This window comes from Oryzias latipes, chromosome 13 (genome assembly GCF_002234675.1).
Source record: "Oryzias latipes chromosome 13, ASM223467v1".
NCBI lineage: Eukaryota > Metazoa > Chordata > Actinopteri > Beloniformes > Adrianichthyidae > Oryzias > Oryzias latipes.
Genome location: NC_019871.2, coordinates 25,513,085 through 25,530,850, shown reverse-complemented (window position 1 = coordinate 25,530,850; position 17,766 = coordinate 25,513,085). Strand labels below are relative to the sequence as shown.

Here is a 17,766-nt window from a genome sequence, read left to right as displayed (position 1 = left end):
GTCTCCATCGGGTTCCTTTTGCGCATGCGCAAGATAAAGAAATTATCTTTTCAAAGCAACACTTTAATTAACATCCTAAAATTAACATCCTTAGAGACATGTGACTGACAAAAGAAAAGATCACAGAATTGATTCTTACCTGAAGATGATTGACAGCGTGAACCTCGCAGCCGTAGACATTAGCGCACAGCGTTCAAAGTAAAAGTGCTCACAAATTACTTCCGGGTGATCGTGTGTCAGGCGAAATGTTAAAAAAATAATTTAAAAGTTCATTAACAGTTTGCTGCAATTTTTATTTGATATATAAATGGGAAATACGTGGATTATTATGGTACATTGTTGTTTGGACGATAAAATCCGGCATCACTTCATTTAAAATACTTTTCAGTTCAAATGACTGACAAAAATCATCATCCAATCAGCGTTGTTCCATAGTACCTGCCTCTTCCGGTTTGGAAATGTTTTTCATTTTTGAAGATTTCGTTTTGTTTTCTGGAAATTAATTCTGTGTTCTGAAATGTTTTTCATTTTTAAATATTTAATTTTTTGCTGAAATGTTTTCATTTTTTAGTATTTCCTTTTTTTTCTGGAAATTAATTTTTGTTTTCTGAAATGTTTTCATTTTTTTAATATTTCTTTTTTTATCCTTCTGGAAATGAATTTTGTTTTCTGAAATGTTTTTTTTTTTCATTTTTGTTTTTTAAGTTTTGGTTTCTGAAATTTTGTTTTGTTTTCTAAAATGTAATGCTGCTTTTTAACTTTTTATTTTTTTAATTGTTGTTGTGATCTTAAAAATGTTTTTGTATCGAGTGATTTGTTGAATGCTTTGCACTTCAGGGCCACCGTACTTATGCCATGACAAAAAATAAATAAAATAGGCCCACTATAACTTTGCATTAATGTATTTTTAATTTAAAAGAAGTAAAAATAGGTTGAATTTAGTTTTTTAGAGCTTTCAAAAACAGCATTAAACAAAAATCAACCGAACAATTTTACATCTGAGCTGTTTTATGCGTTGTTTTAAAAATGACATAGTGTAAAAAATCAGAAAATACTTCTTTGCACTGATTTTTAAGTCACAGACCGAACTCTAATTGTCTTTATTCAATAATCATTATATCTAATGAATCTAACATGGCTTGTTTGTGCTGTATGCAGTACTACAATCTTTTTTATTTACCAGTATGTTTATAAATAATCACACTGTAATGAATCTCATTATTTTTCTCTACATTCCAGTCAATGTAATAATTAATATCTGGAATGGATTTGACTTACTAGTAAACTGTTTTATTTAATAATTTTAGTGCTTGAAATGCAGCAGTAAAAAAATATCACATGATCTTTTGGATTTTTGTCTAGATATATATATACATACACATATGTTAATATGTGTATGTATATATATATATGTGTGTGCGTGTGTGTGGGTGTGTGTGTGTGTGTGTGTGGGTGTGTGTGTGTGTGTGTGTGTGTGTGTGTGTGTGTGTGTGTGTGTATGTATATGTATACATATTTATATATATTTTGCACTTCAGATTTTCCAAATCAGACCAGACACATTTATCAAACTTTCTTGGATTTTTCAGAATAAAGCTACTTTTATTTTTAAAAGTTCCTTTAAATAGAAAAAAAAACGTGTTTATTAACGACATTCTTTATATTTTGTTGTCCTAACGTGATATGTAAGGGCCAAGGCAGATTTATGAATGAGATTCTTGGAGTGTTTGGAGTTGGATCCTCTTATTTTTGTAAGTGTCTCACATCCTGTTTCTCCTGACACGTGCGCCCCGTGTTTTTGGGGGGAGTCGGGAGTGATCCATCCGTGAGCAGGAAGGCAGATGTTTTATTCAGGAGCTGAGCGATAAGAGGGGGAAGTGTGACTCCGATAGCGATCGTCCATGCAGCGATACTGCGAGCAACGCGACACCCCGCAGCGGCAGCGCATCGATCCGGCCCGCGGTCACCCGAGCCGCCGCTTGTTTTCAAGCAGAGCCGCGGCCGAGGCGTCCGAGCCGCGAGGCCGGGAGGGAGGGAGGGACGGCCAAATGGTGAAGTCAGTCAAAACAACAGGGATCAGTTGCATGATCCTCTGCAAACAAACACAAGTGTGCAGAAGAAACTGAACAACAAAGGAGGGGCCCATTCTAAAAAGGAATAAATAAATAAAAAAACATTAAAAGAGAAATACAACGTCAAAGTTGTTTTAACGTTTGTGATCAATATAATCTATATCTTCAGTTCATCTCCTCATGAAGAACATGAACCTTTCTCTCTGTCACCTCTCTGACTCCATCAAAACCCGCATCCTGGTTTGATATGGTAAACGTCAGCACATGTATGACATAAAGGGAGAATTTCAATGACATCACCTTTTAAAACTGTAATTCTTATACCATTATCTCTTTTAATTGTTAGACCATTGTTGTTTGTAGCGTCTATTGGATGCACTGCAAGGTTTTGGCACAGAAATAAGTCAACATTTGATTAAAAGTAATGATTGATTTGATTGGTGTAGTTCAAGCATTCATTGGAGATAAAACAAGAAATCACACAGATAGATCTAACTGATTTCAGAAATAATGACATTAAAAGCAAAAATGTGGGGAAAGATGTCATCTTCTCCACAGTACTCAGAATCATAATTGGAGATTCATAAATGGAAAAGTGATATTGATTTTCATCAAAAAGACACTTTCACGTCGCTTCAATAAGGTTTATCACACATGTCCATTAACAAAAAGGGTTTTCATTAATAAAGCATTGATTATTTCACAATAATCACACATTTTTGGAATTTGTTCAAACGGTCTTCATTTTGTGAAACTCTATAAATGTTCTTGACTTTATTGATATTTGAAAATTGTTTAAGCTCTGCTCCCAAAGCTGCACACCGACACATAGAAACGTTCCTTTGTGCTTCTTCTCAGTTAGATTTGGACATTTTTATGGCCTCCGTTTGTAATCGCCTTCATTTTCTAATGACTTTATCAAAAAATTGCAATGATAATGTTTTACCACAGGCCCTGTAGACGTTGTGCAGTGTAATGTCACACTGAACATAACTTCACAATGCTTTTAATTCATTGATTTTTCTTTATTTATTTATTGAATTATCATAGTTTCTCATATTATTTAGCATATTTGATCTCAAATCTATGATAGGGTTTTAAAAATTACAGGTGATGTCACATTTATTTAATATCTCAGTTTTAGTGATAAAACAGTTAAACCATCAGCATAAAAAATTCTACATTCTTTTTGTTTGTATGAGTAATTTTACAATCATTTGGCAGAGAAGCAGGCAAGTTAGCTGGAAACCTTGAAAACACTCTTCAGTCCATTACAACATGCTGAGGTTGTGCTGCCACCTAGCGGGCTTTTGAAGTATGGCAGAATTGAAGTTTACTGCAGTCTGAAGAGACTCGGGACACATGTGCCCGCTAATTTTTCCGATGTGAAAAAATGATTTACTCAACTATTTGGTATCTCGACTCACTAAAAAGGAGGAAAAATAATAAACAATCTGCAAAATATTTATTGTTTTTAAAACACAACATTCAAAGGGGTGTTAGTAGCCATTTTGAGGTGGGGTTTTTACCAAGTCAGTTTTTGTTGTCCAAATATCTTAAATTTGCAAGAAAATCCTGGTTGGGTCCTTTCTGGACTTTGCATGTTCTTGCTACTCTTCTCCTAGAATTTCAGCTTCTTCCACGGTCTAAATATGTGTTTCACAGGTTGACTGTGACACTAAAATAACCATTAGTGTGAGTGTGGATCTTTAGTGCAAGCTTTGTTCAGACATATGGAGTTTCCATTGGCTGCTTAATTTAATATTGTTGTATTTCTGCATTGCATTCACCTTTAGGGTTACAAAACTGTAGATTTTTTTGTCTTTTTTATGTTTTATTTTTTTGCTTACCCACCACAAAATGTTGTCAGTGCAGAAATGTGAAAAACAAATTATCTGGTATTTTCTTCACTTTAATACAATGATCCAATTGCTGGAGGTCAAATCTAGACTGGTGGCTGAACGTGACATGCTTGAAATTCTTTCATTGAAAAGAAGCCTGCTTGTTAGGATGAGACGTTTGAGTGAGTGGTTGATTGTTAAAGGATTTTGTGAGGTAAGTTTTTTTTTTGGCCTTTGTCTTTTCTAGTATGCATGATTAAAGGCTTTACTAGATTACTGGCTTTAGGATGTGAGATAAAGGCGCAAAGGGTGAACTTAAAGAAACTTTTTAAAAAGTTCATTCTAAGCAGTATACAAATGATGTCCCAAATCTATCTCCCTGTCGCCATCTAGTGGTTACACATGAGAACAATATTGTGTTTGACAAGTTTGAAGCAGCTTGGTTTGCCGCCTTTGTAAGCTGCATGGAAACTTTATTAGGTTTTAAAAATACCTACCCGCCTGCTTATTCATCCATCCATCCATCCATCCATCCATGGATGAATAAGTCCAGTGTTACTGTCAGAGATAGCAGAAAATGTTGTTTCTTTCATTTTTTTTTTAAATTAGGAAAATATTCAAATAAAACGTATTTTCCTCTTTATTAATCTAACTGCATTATCCTGTGACTTTTTTAAAAAATTATGTTTTATTTCAAAATGCTAACATACAAGTTGAGCAAATCCTTCTAGTAGGAATGACATTTTTCTGGATTTTTTTGTACACGACCCTCACTCCGTAATACTTCGGAGTCAAAGGCCTGAGCAACACCAACACTTTTACGCTGAATACTCTCCCTCCTCTCCAGATGCTCAACTTCCCATTAAGGTCGAAAAGAATCACTTGACTTTTAGTCTCAGTCTCCCGTGTGCATCTGGAAGTATTTATAATCCCTGGGTTCCTCTCGTTCAGTGCGGCCCGGGGGCCAATGCCAGCCCGAGGGAAGATTTTTTTGTGGCCCTCAATAAAAGAGAGCCAGAGCAGGTTCCTTTGTGTTGGCGAGAAGAAAAGGCGCTTTCAAGCTAAGTGGACAAATGCTTACTTTGACGTACCTCGAGGGCTGCATAAAGTCATGTACCTGATTTGCAAGCAGGTAAAAGGTAAAAGCTCAAAGAATTCAATAGAAATCGTCACTATGTCACAAATCATAAAAACTATGACAAATTTACTGGCGAGGAGCGCAACAGTAAACTCCAACAACTACAACGAGGCTTTGCCGCACAGCAGATAATGTTTACAAAAATGGCTAAATCCAGTGAAGCTGTGACAGAAGCAAGCTACGCTGTGGCTTTGGAAATGGCCGAGCAAAGCAAGCCCTAATGTGACGGAGAGTTTGCAAAAAGAATAAATGCTGAAAGTAGCTGAAGAAAAAGTTTGAAAAAATAAGTCTGTCAAATGATACAATTACTAGACGAGTAGAAAATCTGGACAGCAACCTTCAGGAAAACATCTGGTTAATTGTACAGATAACACTTGGTTAAAAACAACTTTTTCTGTTTATCCATTTTTTTTCACCAAAATTGGTCCCCAGTCTAATGTTGAGCTTCTAAGTGGGCCCTCTGCCACAAAAACTTTGAAAAACCCCTGCTCTAGTCAATGTCACCCTACTGAGATCCAAATAAACTTTACTCTGTCTGCGTCTTCTTGTATTATCCAGTAAACATCTGACAACTTAACCCTTTCTATGTGTTCTCTTAATGTAAAGTTCAACCATCAGTAAAAAGAACAACTTTGTGTACGTTATGTTTGTTTCATCCGCTGCAAAAAATGCAGGAATAATCTATAATCTCTAGCAAAGGCAATATATACATATAGTCAATTTATTTTAAGTAGTAGGCTGTTTTAAGTCAAACTTATTTTATTGGATTGACTGGGTTATATTCCTGTTGAATCTCTTTCATAGCTGCAAACGAATGCAAAGGCAGGTGTTAAGACATCCCTTGCGACGCGTAAGCTTCAGTGGTTTGCTCCAAAGCCTCGTGAGTCTGTTGAAATGCTTGATATGATTGGCGTAGATCCCAAAGCAAGTGCAAAGCACTGCTTTGTTTACTCCTGGTCAGCTGATGCAGGGCATTTTGTAATATGCTTCAGAATGTGGTTGGCAACTCAGTGCCTACATGCAGTTTTGTCTGTTTAGTTGGGGGATGGACTTTGGATTTCTGTTTGTGGAGTTTTTTAAAGAATCGGGGCCCTTGGTGGACAGGCACCATCAGGGGGTGACTGACTCTCACGACAACTACCTTTGGCCGTACTGTTTGCCAGTCCGTCGCAGGGTCCCACTTAGACAGCCAAACACACAACCCAAAGAGCAAGTTAGAGTTACCACATAACCTATGAAAACCTTTTGGACTGTTAGGAGAAGTTGGAGGGCCAGAGAAAGCCCACACAGGCATGGGGAGAACTTGCAAAATGGCTCACAACTTCCAAGGCTTCCAACCATGTTCTTCTTGCTGCGAGGCCCCAGTGCTAACCGCTGCAGCACTGTGCAGCCCACCATCATTCTGCAGCTTATCCAAACAACTGTGTTCCTGGTTTCTGTTCTGTTCATATGGTGTTTTCTTTTTAGGCTCGGTTAAACCTCACCCAGCTGTGCTTCTGAAGGTCTGTAACTTATTTGGGGGCTCGTCCGGGATTTTTCATAATTCAACAGATCCAGTGGCGGACCCTGCATTACACACCGGGGCCTTCAGTTGTGCTTCGTCTGAATCAACCTCTCAATGACCATTTTACTATGCTGAAACGAGCTTTGCATTGCATATTGAAAATTCCTGTAGCCACAATAAATGCCTCTAAATAAACTGAATAAACAAACCAGTAAAGAAATCTCGCTATGCAACTACAGCCAGCACAAAACAACAATAACCACATACATTTGTAAATATTATTTATTATGATATTTATCATTTCACTCAAAATCCATCCTCCTCTCTTTCCTCAAAAACAGTATGATCACCCTGTCATGTAGATTGTTGCGCTTCAGTTCCGTCAAGAAGTCCTTTTCTGTTCCATCAAGGCCAGTGCTGAGAGCCGAGTCTGTCCAGTTGTGTTTCTGTAAAGGTTTTAATTCACTTTAGAGGCGAAAATGTCGCTCGACAGATGCGGTGGACACGGGGATGGTCAGCGCCAAAAACACAAATCTGTACGGCTGATTCATGCTGTCACTCAGATTTTTCTGATGAAGGAAGTCAAGGAGATCAGTGGGAGATTTTCCTGCTAAATCATCCATGGCGTACATTACAGTCAGTCAGCAAAGGCATTTAAGGCCCACCACTGTTTAGATGGCATGTTTCCTTTTGTTCCCGTGTAATCTGTGGCGCAGGTGCACATAATTTTAGCAATACTTAGTGCTGCAGCATGTGCTATCTTTTGACATATCATCAGTGTGTTTGATCTTGATCTTGATTTTTTTTTGGGGGGGGGGGGGGGGGGGGGGATACTGGCTCTGCTGATAACCTTTCTTGGGCAGGGAGCACCTTTCTTTTATCCCTTCTTCTTCTCTTCCCCCTGCCGTGCGTTGTGCTGTGATCTTTGGCTAGTAGCACATTTTTTGTCCCTTTGCAGCACTGGGTTTTCTGTTTTCACATTAACATGGATTTTCTTTTCCTTACAAAACACAAGCTGATTGTTATCACTGATCTTTTTGTGTTGTCATATCTGAGCAATTTAACAAACAGACTCTGAAAACAGAGATCTTGTCGAACCTGTCTGGAAAAAAAGGGCCCTGGTTGGTGGCTCTGCTGCTTAAGAGATGACTTCATCTGAATGAAAAGACATTAACCTGTTTTGTTAAAAAAGAAGATTAAACGTTCAGTTTAGGAATGAAAGAAAAGAAACTCAGTCACCCAACTTTATTTTATAGTTTTCACAGTGGTTTCTAAATTATTATGATGTCTTTTTAGTCAAAATCCAAAAATATATCTTTTTCTAGGACAGATAAAGTTTCTGTAAAACAGCAGTAGTTCATTAGAAATTCACCTCTGAGTAGTGGGCGGAACCTTTGGCGCTGAAAGCTCTCTGTTTACATGCTCTCCCGCTAGCTTACGGCCCCTCACAGCACCAACCTGATATTACCAGTGCAACACAAATGGTGAGCAATATTGGAGCTCTCCAGCCGTCCAGTTCTGAGCCAGATTCCAGCTCAGATGAGGAAAACAAAGCTGTTCATGGATCTATTTTTCTGCAAGTGGGGGCATCAGAATGGAGCAGAGCAGGGAGCTTGTGGCTCGCCTCGTGTATTTCCCACGGGACAAATTCCCTCTTTTTTAAGCAGCATTTGTCTGCTCCTGATTCACATTTGAATAAAGAAATACTCAGAAATGCACATTTACGCCTAATCTTCTTTGTAGATGTCCTCCAAAATACTACAAGAACATGTTAAAAATAATTAGAACAAGATTTTCATTTTTAACTCTGAAAGGTGGAGGAACAAACAAAGACACTGACTTAGCTTGTCGACTTTCCATGTGTCGCTCCATGAAGGAAGACAGCAAGAAAACAAGATTTTACTTGGAGTTGTGATTGTTCTATTTTTAAAAATGGCCACATTTTTGCCATTTTAACACTATTCAAATATGTTATCCTACCGCTACAGTTTTTCTTAAATCATATGTAGACCAATACTTAACTAATAAAAACGTAATTTCTAAATAGACAACAGTGCAATTTTTTGGTGTTGTATTTTAAGACTAGCAGCCCAGCAGCCATTGTCATCATGTCAGGCCCTGGTTTCCCATTTTTAAGAGTTCACAGCCCACATTTCTGAACTCCTTCTAAAATCCCTCTGCTGCCCTTTTCCTTGCTGGCCTCAAGCCCAGACCTCTTAGTGAACACTGTCTTGCTCCCATTTGCAGATTTTACCCTCCTCCACTCACACTGCCTCCCTGTTAAAAAAGAAATTGAAAGAGATTTTAACACGCGGAAAGGGAAACGCTCTGTGTTCACAGATGCTTCTTGTGTGACCAACCTTAAGATCCCAAAAATTCTTTCTTTACTCAACGGAAAATCTGTTTTAGAATTATTTTGACTTGGCTTCTGTTCAATTGAAAGACAAGACTAAAGCTTTCAGACGCTGCCTCGGGACGGTGCTTTACCAAACCCTGAGCTGGATAATATAAGATTGAGCTGAAGTGCAGGCTGTTTACGCAACAGCTTCTGCCTGCAAACTAACAGATTTGTGTGTTCCTGTATTGCAGCCCCTTCGTAGATTCCCAGAGCTTTGCATTTTCGTCTTTAGCTCACACTGTTGTATGATTGTCATTCATCCAGGTAGATTCCATCAAAGTAGTAGTGGTAGTAGTATTAGTCCTTTACTATATAAGATGTTTCACCTCTTCTCAATTCTGAGATGTCTGGGTAATCGGGCGAGTTTATAGACAAACCCAGCCCAGTTGTCTGCTTTTTCACCAACTACTTTTAGGTCACAATAAAACCTCCAAGCATCTACTTTGGTTCAGTTTGGATCCTTCATACAGTTCCCAGAATCATAAGCTTGAGCTGTGGATGAGGTTGACCAACTGACGTCAAGCTGTGGCCATAAAGCAATTTAAAATGTCAAGAGAAAGCCACACAGTGAATTTTGAGTTTCAATCATCGCACATCAATCCGTGGTGCACGGGCTCAGGTTGGACACTTTAGTCACTTTGAACTTTAGTCATCGCAGTGTTGACAGGGGGAAGCTCAGAGGAGTGAGTCTGTCTGTCGGAAGGTGCACTAGTGTGTGTCTGTGTGCGCTCATGTGTCTTTGTGTGTAGAGAGAAAGAGGATATATTGGCTTTGTGGTTAATAACGCGCCATTCAGACGTAATGAAGGACTTTCACTTCTGTTTACTGTCCGCTCACTTCGGAAACTGTAACATGGGAACCTAATTTCTCTTCCTTGGATGGTTTTTATTATTGCATAATGTTCCAAGGTTTATAGTTTCTGTTACTTCAGTGGAATTGATCTAATGACTCAAGCATTAGAGAGGCTATCTATAGTTACCACAGCAGCCTCAATAGTTGGTTTATCTAAGCAGCCACAAGAGCAAGGGAAGGCTTGGCAAGGCCTAAACACGATGCTGCCTTCAAGGGGTTGGAAAATTACGAATTTTAGGAAAAAACAGACAAAAAAATGGAAAATCTCTGCACAAAATTAGGTTTGGCATTTTGATATTTTTTGTGTCATTATTATTCTAGGTATAACTACTAGCAATTGTTAACAAGACAGTTTTTGTGTGTGTTTTTGTTGTTTTAAATTCTATGTGGTGCACTAGGTAAGAAGTATTAGGAAAACAAAGAAATTAAAGGAATATTCAAAGACAGTATTTATAGTTTTTACCTCTAAAGTAGAGATCAATTTGAGATCAGAGAAAACAAATTGTGTTGTTTTTTTTCTATTGTTATAACTGAAAACATTAAACGTGTTGGGAGTAAGTATGGTAATATAAAAAAATAGGGAAAGATTTAGTTTATAATCAGTAAATCAGAAATAAACTATTCAGGCAAAAAAATAGGTGTTTTGTTACTTTTTTGAGTGTAAATCTAAATGTAAGTCTTTATTGAAATGATCGAATAAGCGTCATAAGAATTACTTGAGCAAGACGCGTTGATTTCGTCTGCTCCAGGCCGTTCTGAACCAAACCGCATGACCTGTCCTGAAACACCTCGCATGTTCCCGAACAACACTTTTACGTGGTGTCCCTGAACGCACCGTGGGATCCTAGCCTACTTTGAAGCTGGCGGGTTGGGCCAGACTCCAATGAATTTACATAGTCTCGCCGTGGGACCGACGGAACGGGAAAAGCTGCCCGTGGGACGGCGACGAAACTCCCGAGCTTCGGCGAACAAACCGAAAGTCAGATAAGAGAAGTGCTGATTTCCACGCAAGCGGCGCCGATTCTCGGCTTTTACTTCTAGCGCTGGAAGGAACCAACGCGGGATAAGTGATTGGAGTTGACAAGCCCGCTCCACTACTGTATCTACCCCCTCCTCTTCCTCCTCCTCCTCCTCCTCCTCCTCCTTCTCCTCCTCCTCATTCTCTCCACAAACCAGGAAATCGTCGAGGTGTGCTTCTTTATCCCGTTTGTGGCTACCCCGTTTACGGGTGTAGATGAAACTACCCCCCCCCCCCCCCTTCGATTTCGACTTTTCCTTATTCCACTCGCGTGCCCCCTTTGAAGCCGGCTTCCCCCCTCCCTCCACCCTGAAGTCAAACGAAGTTCCCCTCGAGAGGACTCAACTCTCTGGCTTGAACAATGAGGTGGGTAAAGCGGCTCAAATCTTCGTTGTGCTTCTTCTTGGCTACATTTGGAGTCTCGGCTTCTGTTAAATCGTGACCTCGCGGCGGCTCCTCGCTCCGGCTGGCTTTCCTTTCCTCCTAAACTACATGTTTGTTAGTTTTAAGGTTAAAAGAGGAAAGAGCAGTCCTAGCTCGTCCCCGAAGCGCGCGAGCGAAACTTGCAGTTTGTTTGTGTATGAAAGTATTGTCTCACCTGCTCAACTTCAGTTACCTGAGATACTCGCACGTTTACGCTGTTGAACAAGTCAAGTCGGATGAAAACTCACTGTGGCTTGGGATTCTCTCAGCGCTGTTGATGCTAGTTGCTAGTAGTATGTCCTATTGTTATTGTATGTGTATTTGAGTACAATAAACGACTGGAAATATACACCTTTTATAGGTGTCCTCAAAACTTTAGAGGTCAGAGGTCAACTTAAGAAAAATGGCAGGACAGCGTTAAAATCTGCTCCCTGAGCTGCACATTGTGACCGTCTAGTTGTTGATCTTTCTGCTCCAAATACATGTTCTCTGTGTCATGAAGTGAATCGACTACCTAACTAACCCTTGTGTTGTGGTTGCCTTCCTCTTGTAGTGCAGTTTTGCACCAGCAACTAACTTGCCAGGTACAAGGCTGCCCCCCCCCCCCCCCCAAAAAAAAAATTCCATGTTCTGCTGGAGCCTGTGCTGCTGACAATTACATGTTTCTGAGTCGACACCCATCGCTGGAGCTTCTGTGATCTCATGAGCCGCCAATACATGATAACGTACGTCTAAAGACGCCTTTTGTGGGTAGATTTCTAAGGTCAAACTGCCGGACCTTGAGTTTGGGCTGATAACCAGAGGGACTACTTTTTTCCTTTTTTTTTTTTAATCTTACACCTATTGCAGTTCCCTCCTCCGTATCAAAGTACTTCACCTCGGGTGTGTGGGCTTGTCCGGGCTTTTATTTGTCTTGCACATATTTCTGTGTGCTGAGTTGGAACACAGCAGGAACCAGACTTCTTAGCACACTGCTTCAGTTGATATACCACTGTCCAATAAAAGGCATGAGCTAATCGGGACAGTTAAAGGTTAGCACGTGTTACATAACATATAGCACAAGGCAGAACCACAACAGATGGGGTATCTACTACCTTTGATACCTCCTATAGGCTTCACGCACCAGTTGTGAAAGGCAGATGTACATCTCTATGGCCACAATCCTGCTGATGGAATACACGATACAATTCTTACCCTCATACAAGGGTATATGAAAACATCTTGCTTTTCAAAGTATTACCTCCCATTAACAGGAAGCTTGTTGAGGGGAGTTTCTATTCTAAACTGAATCTGCCCTACCTGACCCTCCATAGTGGCTGAAAAAGTTCATTTTACCTTGCATAATAGGTGCTCACTGGTATGCAACACCATTCGTGTTCATTGTCCTTTGTTGGTGGGGAATGTAAATGTTGACACAGAAGTGCAGTCACTTGGTCAGAAGTTCAGCAATCAACTCGGCTGTGAAAGTGGTCCTATGGAGCACGTTTTCTGTTTTCACTAGCAACATTCATTTGTATCTCACAGAACGAGATACCCTGATATTTGCTTGCCAACTGAAAATTGCTGTTTTTAAATTGCATCTGTCTTTAGTTTTTTTTTCTCTCCCAGTTCTGGTCGCAGGAAGCCAAGATTGAATTGTGTTTAGATCATTAAGTCTGCACTTCAGACTTGTATCCTGAGGGTTCAGTATCACAGGAACTGCGTCTGTTTGCATCATGATTCACTGGTACTGTCAGTGAAGTGAGTCCCAACTCGCTGACTGACTCACCGACTGACGAAGACAAAAAACAAAAAACCTGGCCCACATGAACCACGCAGTATGTCCACTCCAGCCTCAAGAAATTGATACTGTTGATGCGATCATACGCAGACGTCTGTGATACATCTGCTCCATTCACTCTGAAATAACTGTTCAGAAGCTCTTTATGTGTGGGAGTGATGCCACACATAAAGAGCCACACTACACTTTCTTAGAGCTCATTATTGATCGTGTTAAAAGCATGGAGGATGCTCATGCAATCTCTGTCTTAAACCTTATTTCTCTCTGCTTCAGCACAAGTGAGATAAAGCTAGTAGTTTTACTTTTAAACTGTCATTTTTTCTCTCACAATGTTCGTCACAAACATGTGTCCAAACAGGACGGAAATGGTTAATTAGGACATATAGGACCGTGATTGCAAATGTCCGTAAAAAGATAACAAGATATAACTCTTCTTTGTTGCAACACAAGTGCATTCTTGGTATGGGGTTGCGTAATGTGCTCTTGTGTCTAATACAGTATTTCAGTATGCTGGTATTTCATGTCTTAACTTGTTCTAATGAGGAGATTTAAAGTCGATGGTTCTAATCCTTAGCAGATATCACTTTTATGTGGACTGAGCATCATTGGTAGTTGGTTTTAAACTTTTTCTCAATTTTTATCGTAAACATACTAGAAATATAACAATTTTTTAGGCGATACTCAGTTAGTCCTTTTTGTTCCTCATTTGTGTTATCTGTTTGAGGTATTAAAGTATTTATCCACACCAAAGTTTAACAGCCTTTTTGTGTGAATTCTTGTTGACCCCAAAAGAGCTGTACAATGTGTATTATGGTACTGGTTTCAGAGAGTGTTTAAATACTCTCAATTTGTGGAGGTGCTTAACCATGTGCTTGTGTTTTCAGCTTGTGGACCCAATCACTGCTGGCCCCTCAAAAACAATTTACCCCTCTGGCCCCTCCCACCCCTGTACTTATAAATAGGCCATTATACTGGGCTGCCTCCTGGATTAGACACTTTACTACGCTCAACATACAAAATACTCCATTGTCTGTGTTGTGACAAAGCCAGGTTGCATAGAAGTGAACTGGTTTTGTTTTATGCTGTATCTTGTCTTTTTTTCCCCCTCCCTTTTGGCTATTTGTTTTTTTTGATAATTAATTTGGGATTTTACATAAAATACAGTGAGACTTCATCTGTAGTAAGCCGTTTTTACTTCATATTTGTCCTACATTTAATTGTATGTGACATTCTTTATCTGTTGAACACGAGAAGTTAAAAATTAAAAGTAAAAAAGTAAACTATTACCAGGAACTGTAAACAATGTAAAAACTAACATTTCTGCTCTATTATTTATTTATTTGTTTGTTTGTCCATCCAAAGAAATCATTTTGCTTTTAAACTTGAATAATATTTCGCAACAGATCAAATTCAAAAATAAAAGTGTATGAATGGTGTCTACCTAAAATAATAAGTAATGGACTAACTGATGACCAGCTTGACCAAAGAATTACTGAATGAAAAACTGGATGATTATCATTCCTAAATGAGATAAACTTGAAAAATATAAAAATAGTTTTTAAATTATTCCTGCCACTGAAAACATTGTAAGAAAAATGTATATTAAGAATTTTAATATTTACTCCATCAGCTTATAATATAAACTGATATTCTTATCCAGGCTACTGTTTTTCAATTTAACGGATGCTTTTATTTAAAGAAGATAAGGCTTATTAAATGTTAAGCAAAATGTTTATCAAGTGAGTAATTTACTGAATGACTGCAGGGTTTTACATGTAAACATCATATTCCATATATACTTTAGCTGTTCATAACTGTACTTTCCGATTCTTTTTTTTTTTTGGTCATTTCTAAAGCTAAATTATGAGCTGTAATTTTCAAATATATTTTGCATACCAACTGCAGAAATAAATAAATGCTTGAGCGGATTGTTTTTTGCTTTATGCCTCTTTACATATAGTTGTACAAATTGCATATCTTCTGAGGATATTCCGGAGCAAACCTTTTGAAAGCATGCCATCTATGTTTTTTTATTTTTTTAGCACAAAAAAACCCTCAAAGCCGCTCTGAAGCTTCACCAAAATGACCACCTTATTAATGTGGTGATGATAGCTCATCCCCACAGAGTTGTATTGCTAATTAATTAATCTGATTTATTAAATTATTTAATTAATATAACTCTAACATTGAGAAACAACAAATTCAAACAGAGGCTTTATAAAGGGGGCGTACTACGCCTTAGATATCCTATCACTTTCTTCTGATTGTTTTTATTTATTTTTTCTGATTCAGTTTCTTTTTGAGATGATTTGGCATCATTCTGTTGGTCAGACACCTGTGGTAAACCTCAATTATGAATAATTAAGATGTCTAAGCATGACAGAGGTCAATATCCTTTTCAAGCATGCATTGAGCTTTCTGATGATGTGTTTTTAATTATAAATATCTTTAATGTTTAAAAATGAATTTGTGTGTATTTAAATCACACAGATAAGGTTATGCAGGCTTTTAAAGATCCAATTTCCTGTTTAGTTAGCTAACCTCTAAGAGAGGGGGAATATCAGTAGGCTGCTATCTGGTCACATTTCCCCTTGAACATTTGTAGTCACTCTTTTCTCTTTTCACAAGTCATTCAACTGGATGAGATTTGTGGGGAGCCTCGATTTACTGAAAACAAAGCCTGCAATTGAAATATGTGCCATATAGCTAGCTGTTCTGTTTGGTCAGCACTGCTAATGGGCATAAAACATAATGTGGGTTCATCTGGGGTCTGTTGCTTAATGGATCATAATGGCCCCCATCTAGAAAAGAAGCATCTTTGCTCCAGCAAATACCAGCTGTTGTAAACACTCTATCATCCAAGTCCGTACTTCTTTATCTGAAACGGTAGAGATAACTGACGGACAAAGGCTGCATTGACTAGAAGTTGCCTGGAAGAATCCTAGCCTGGTTTATGAGCTGAATATATTCATTGGTAATTGGCACAATAAACTGTGACTTTCACGCAGTAACATCGACGTTCATCTCGTTGGTTGAGGTATCATAAATCAGTTGGAGTGTTTATTTAATGCAGAGAGGATTTAGAATTGGAGTTGGTTGTGGTCAGGAATAACTGTGTCTACCGTCTTCTGTAATAAAAGTCTTTGTAGAATTCTATGCAAAAGACTCAGGATGCAAATAAAAAGCGAAGGATCACACAAAGGGCTAAATCCGCTATTTATAAAGAAAGTTTCTTTGTTGCTGCTGTTCTAGCATTCCAGTTGTATTTTGTGATGTTGTTGTTATATGGATGTGAAATACAGCAAACACAATTTCAGCTCAAGTCCAGCTGGTTTCTATAATCCTTAGAAACTACCTGTTTGTTCTTTAGGCAAGGACGACATTGCACCCAGCTGGTTCCACCTATTGATAAGAGATTTTATTACTGTGATACGTTTCAGGAAATGCATATCATAAAAAGTATATTAACGTTTGTTATTACAATAAAAACACATTCATGTCTGTGAACATGTTTTGCTTGAACAAAGATGCACATAGTGGTTTCTTCTGGAAGCATTTATCTTTAATTTTTTATTTCAGACGACATGTTAGTACTTAGTGGTCCTCATTTTTTTTCTTTTTGACCACTGTCTAGAGACACTGATGTATTTAAAGGGGGGAAAAATGTATATTCATCAGTTGGAATAACTAAGTTAGACTTCTTTTTAAATGTGTCTAAAAGACCTACTCCAATTAAAACCTGTTTTTAGGTGATTTTAACATGTTCTTTCAGCATTTTCTCATGATATAGAACATATATTTAAAAAAATTAAGATTAAAACTGCATTTTTGAGTATTTCTTTATTCAAATTGTGGTGAAGCAAGAGCATACTAAAAAAATGCTGTTGGAAAAAGCCTGTAGCTATGATACATCTGCTACAGTCAGTGGACCACAAGGTCCCTGTACCGCTCCATTCTGATGCATCCACTTGTAGACATAGATTCATGTACGCCTTTGTTTTCTCATCTGAGCTGACATCTGGCTCAAAACTGTCAGCTGGATAGCTCAAATACTGTGACTTTTTTTTTGTACGGGTAATATAAGGTTGGGGTTGTGAAGGGCTGTAAGCTACAGTGGCCAAGACACGTTTACATTTAGGATACAACCAAGAACAAATCCCGGTACAAACTAACAAAGCAAGAAGCAGTGAAAACAATATCGGTACAAATTAACAAATACTGAAACACAACAGCAAATCACCAAACACAACAGCAACCCCGTCACAAACGACCAAATCCAGAAACACAACAACTGAAGTGTAGACATTGTTTCTAACAAAAAGGGACGTAATTCAAAGCCAATTGTGTATGATTTTTTTAAAAGTTATTGCCTCCAGTTATTTTAAAATTTATGGCCTACACATCTTACTCCACTTATCACGGTTTTGGGCACTCTGGGTCCACGTGCTGCCTGCCTTCTGCTCGATGGCCAAAGGCCCACTTGCCTTTGGCTTCAATCACTTTCTCAATGACATCCTTCACCCCTGTTCTTGATCTTAAGTCTTCGTTCCTGACCTTATCTCTCCTCGTAACACCCAGCATTGATCGTTCCATGCTCCATAATTCATAATCCATGTTCCATAATTGTATTACTACAATAAAAATTGCAACAAAGTTTAGCAAGGTAAAGTTTTTGCATCACGTCCGGTAGTAAGCGTATTCCCTTCCCCGGGTTGGGTTTGGGGGGGTGGGCTCTGCCGG

The 17,766-nt window shown here is 38.5% G+C and overlaps 1 protein-coding gene across 3 annotated transcripts in view; it reads left to right on the top strand.

Moving 5' to 3' along the window:
- The first annotated feature begins 10,690 nt into the window (after positions 1–10,690).
- The window catches only part of vasp (vasodilator stimulated phosphoprotein), a 29,893-nt gene continuing 22,817 nt past the window's right edge, over positions 10,691–17,766 (top strand). For 2 of the 3 annotated variants that reach the window (XM_020708452.2, XM_011482878.3), the window contains exon 1: positions 10,692–11,189. In XM_020708452.2, coding sequence (XP_020564111.1) covers positions 11,185–11,189 — 5 coding nt within the window. In that variant the 5' untranslated portion in view covers positions 10,692–11,184. Of the gene's footprint in view, positions 11,190–17,766 lie in introns of all 3 variants that reach the window. The other variant, XM_011482879.3, reaches the window with a different exon arrangement.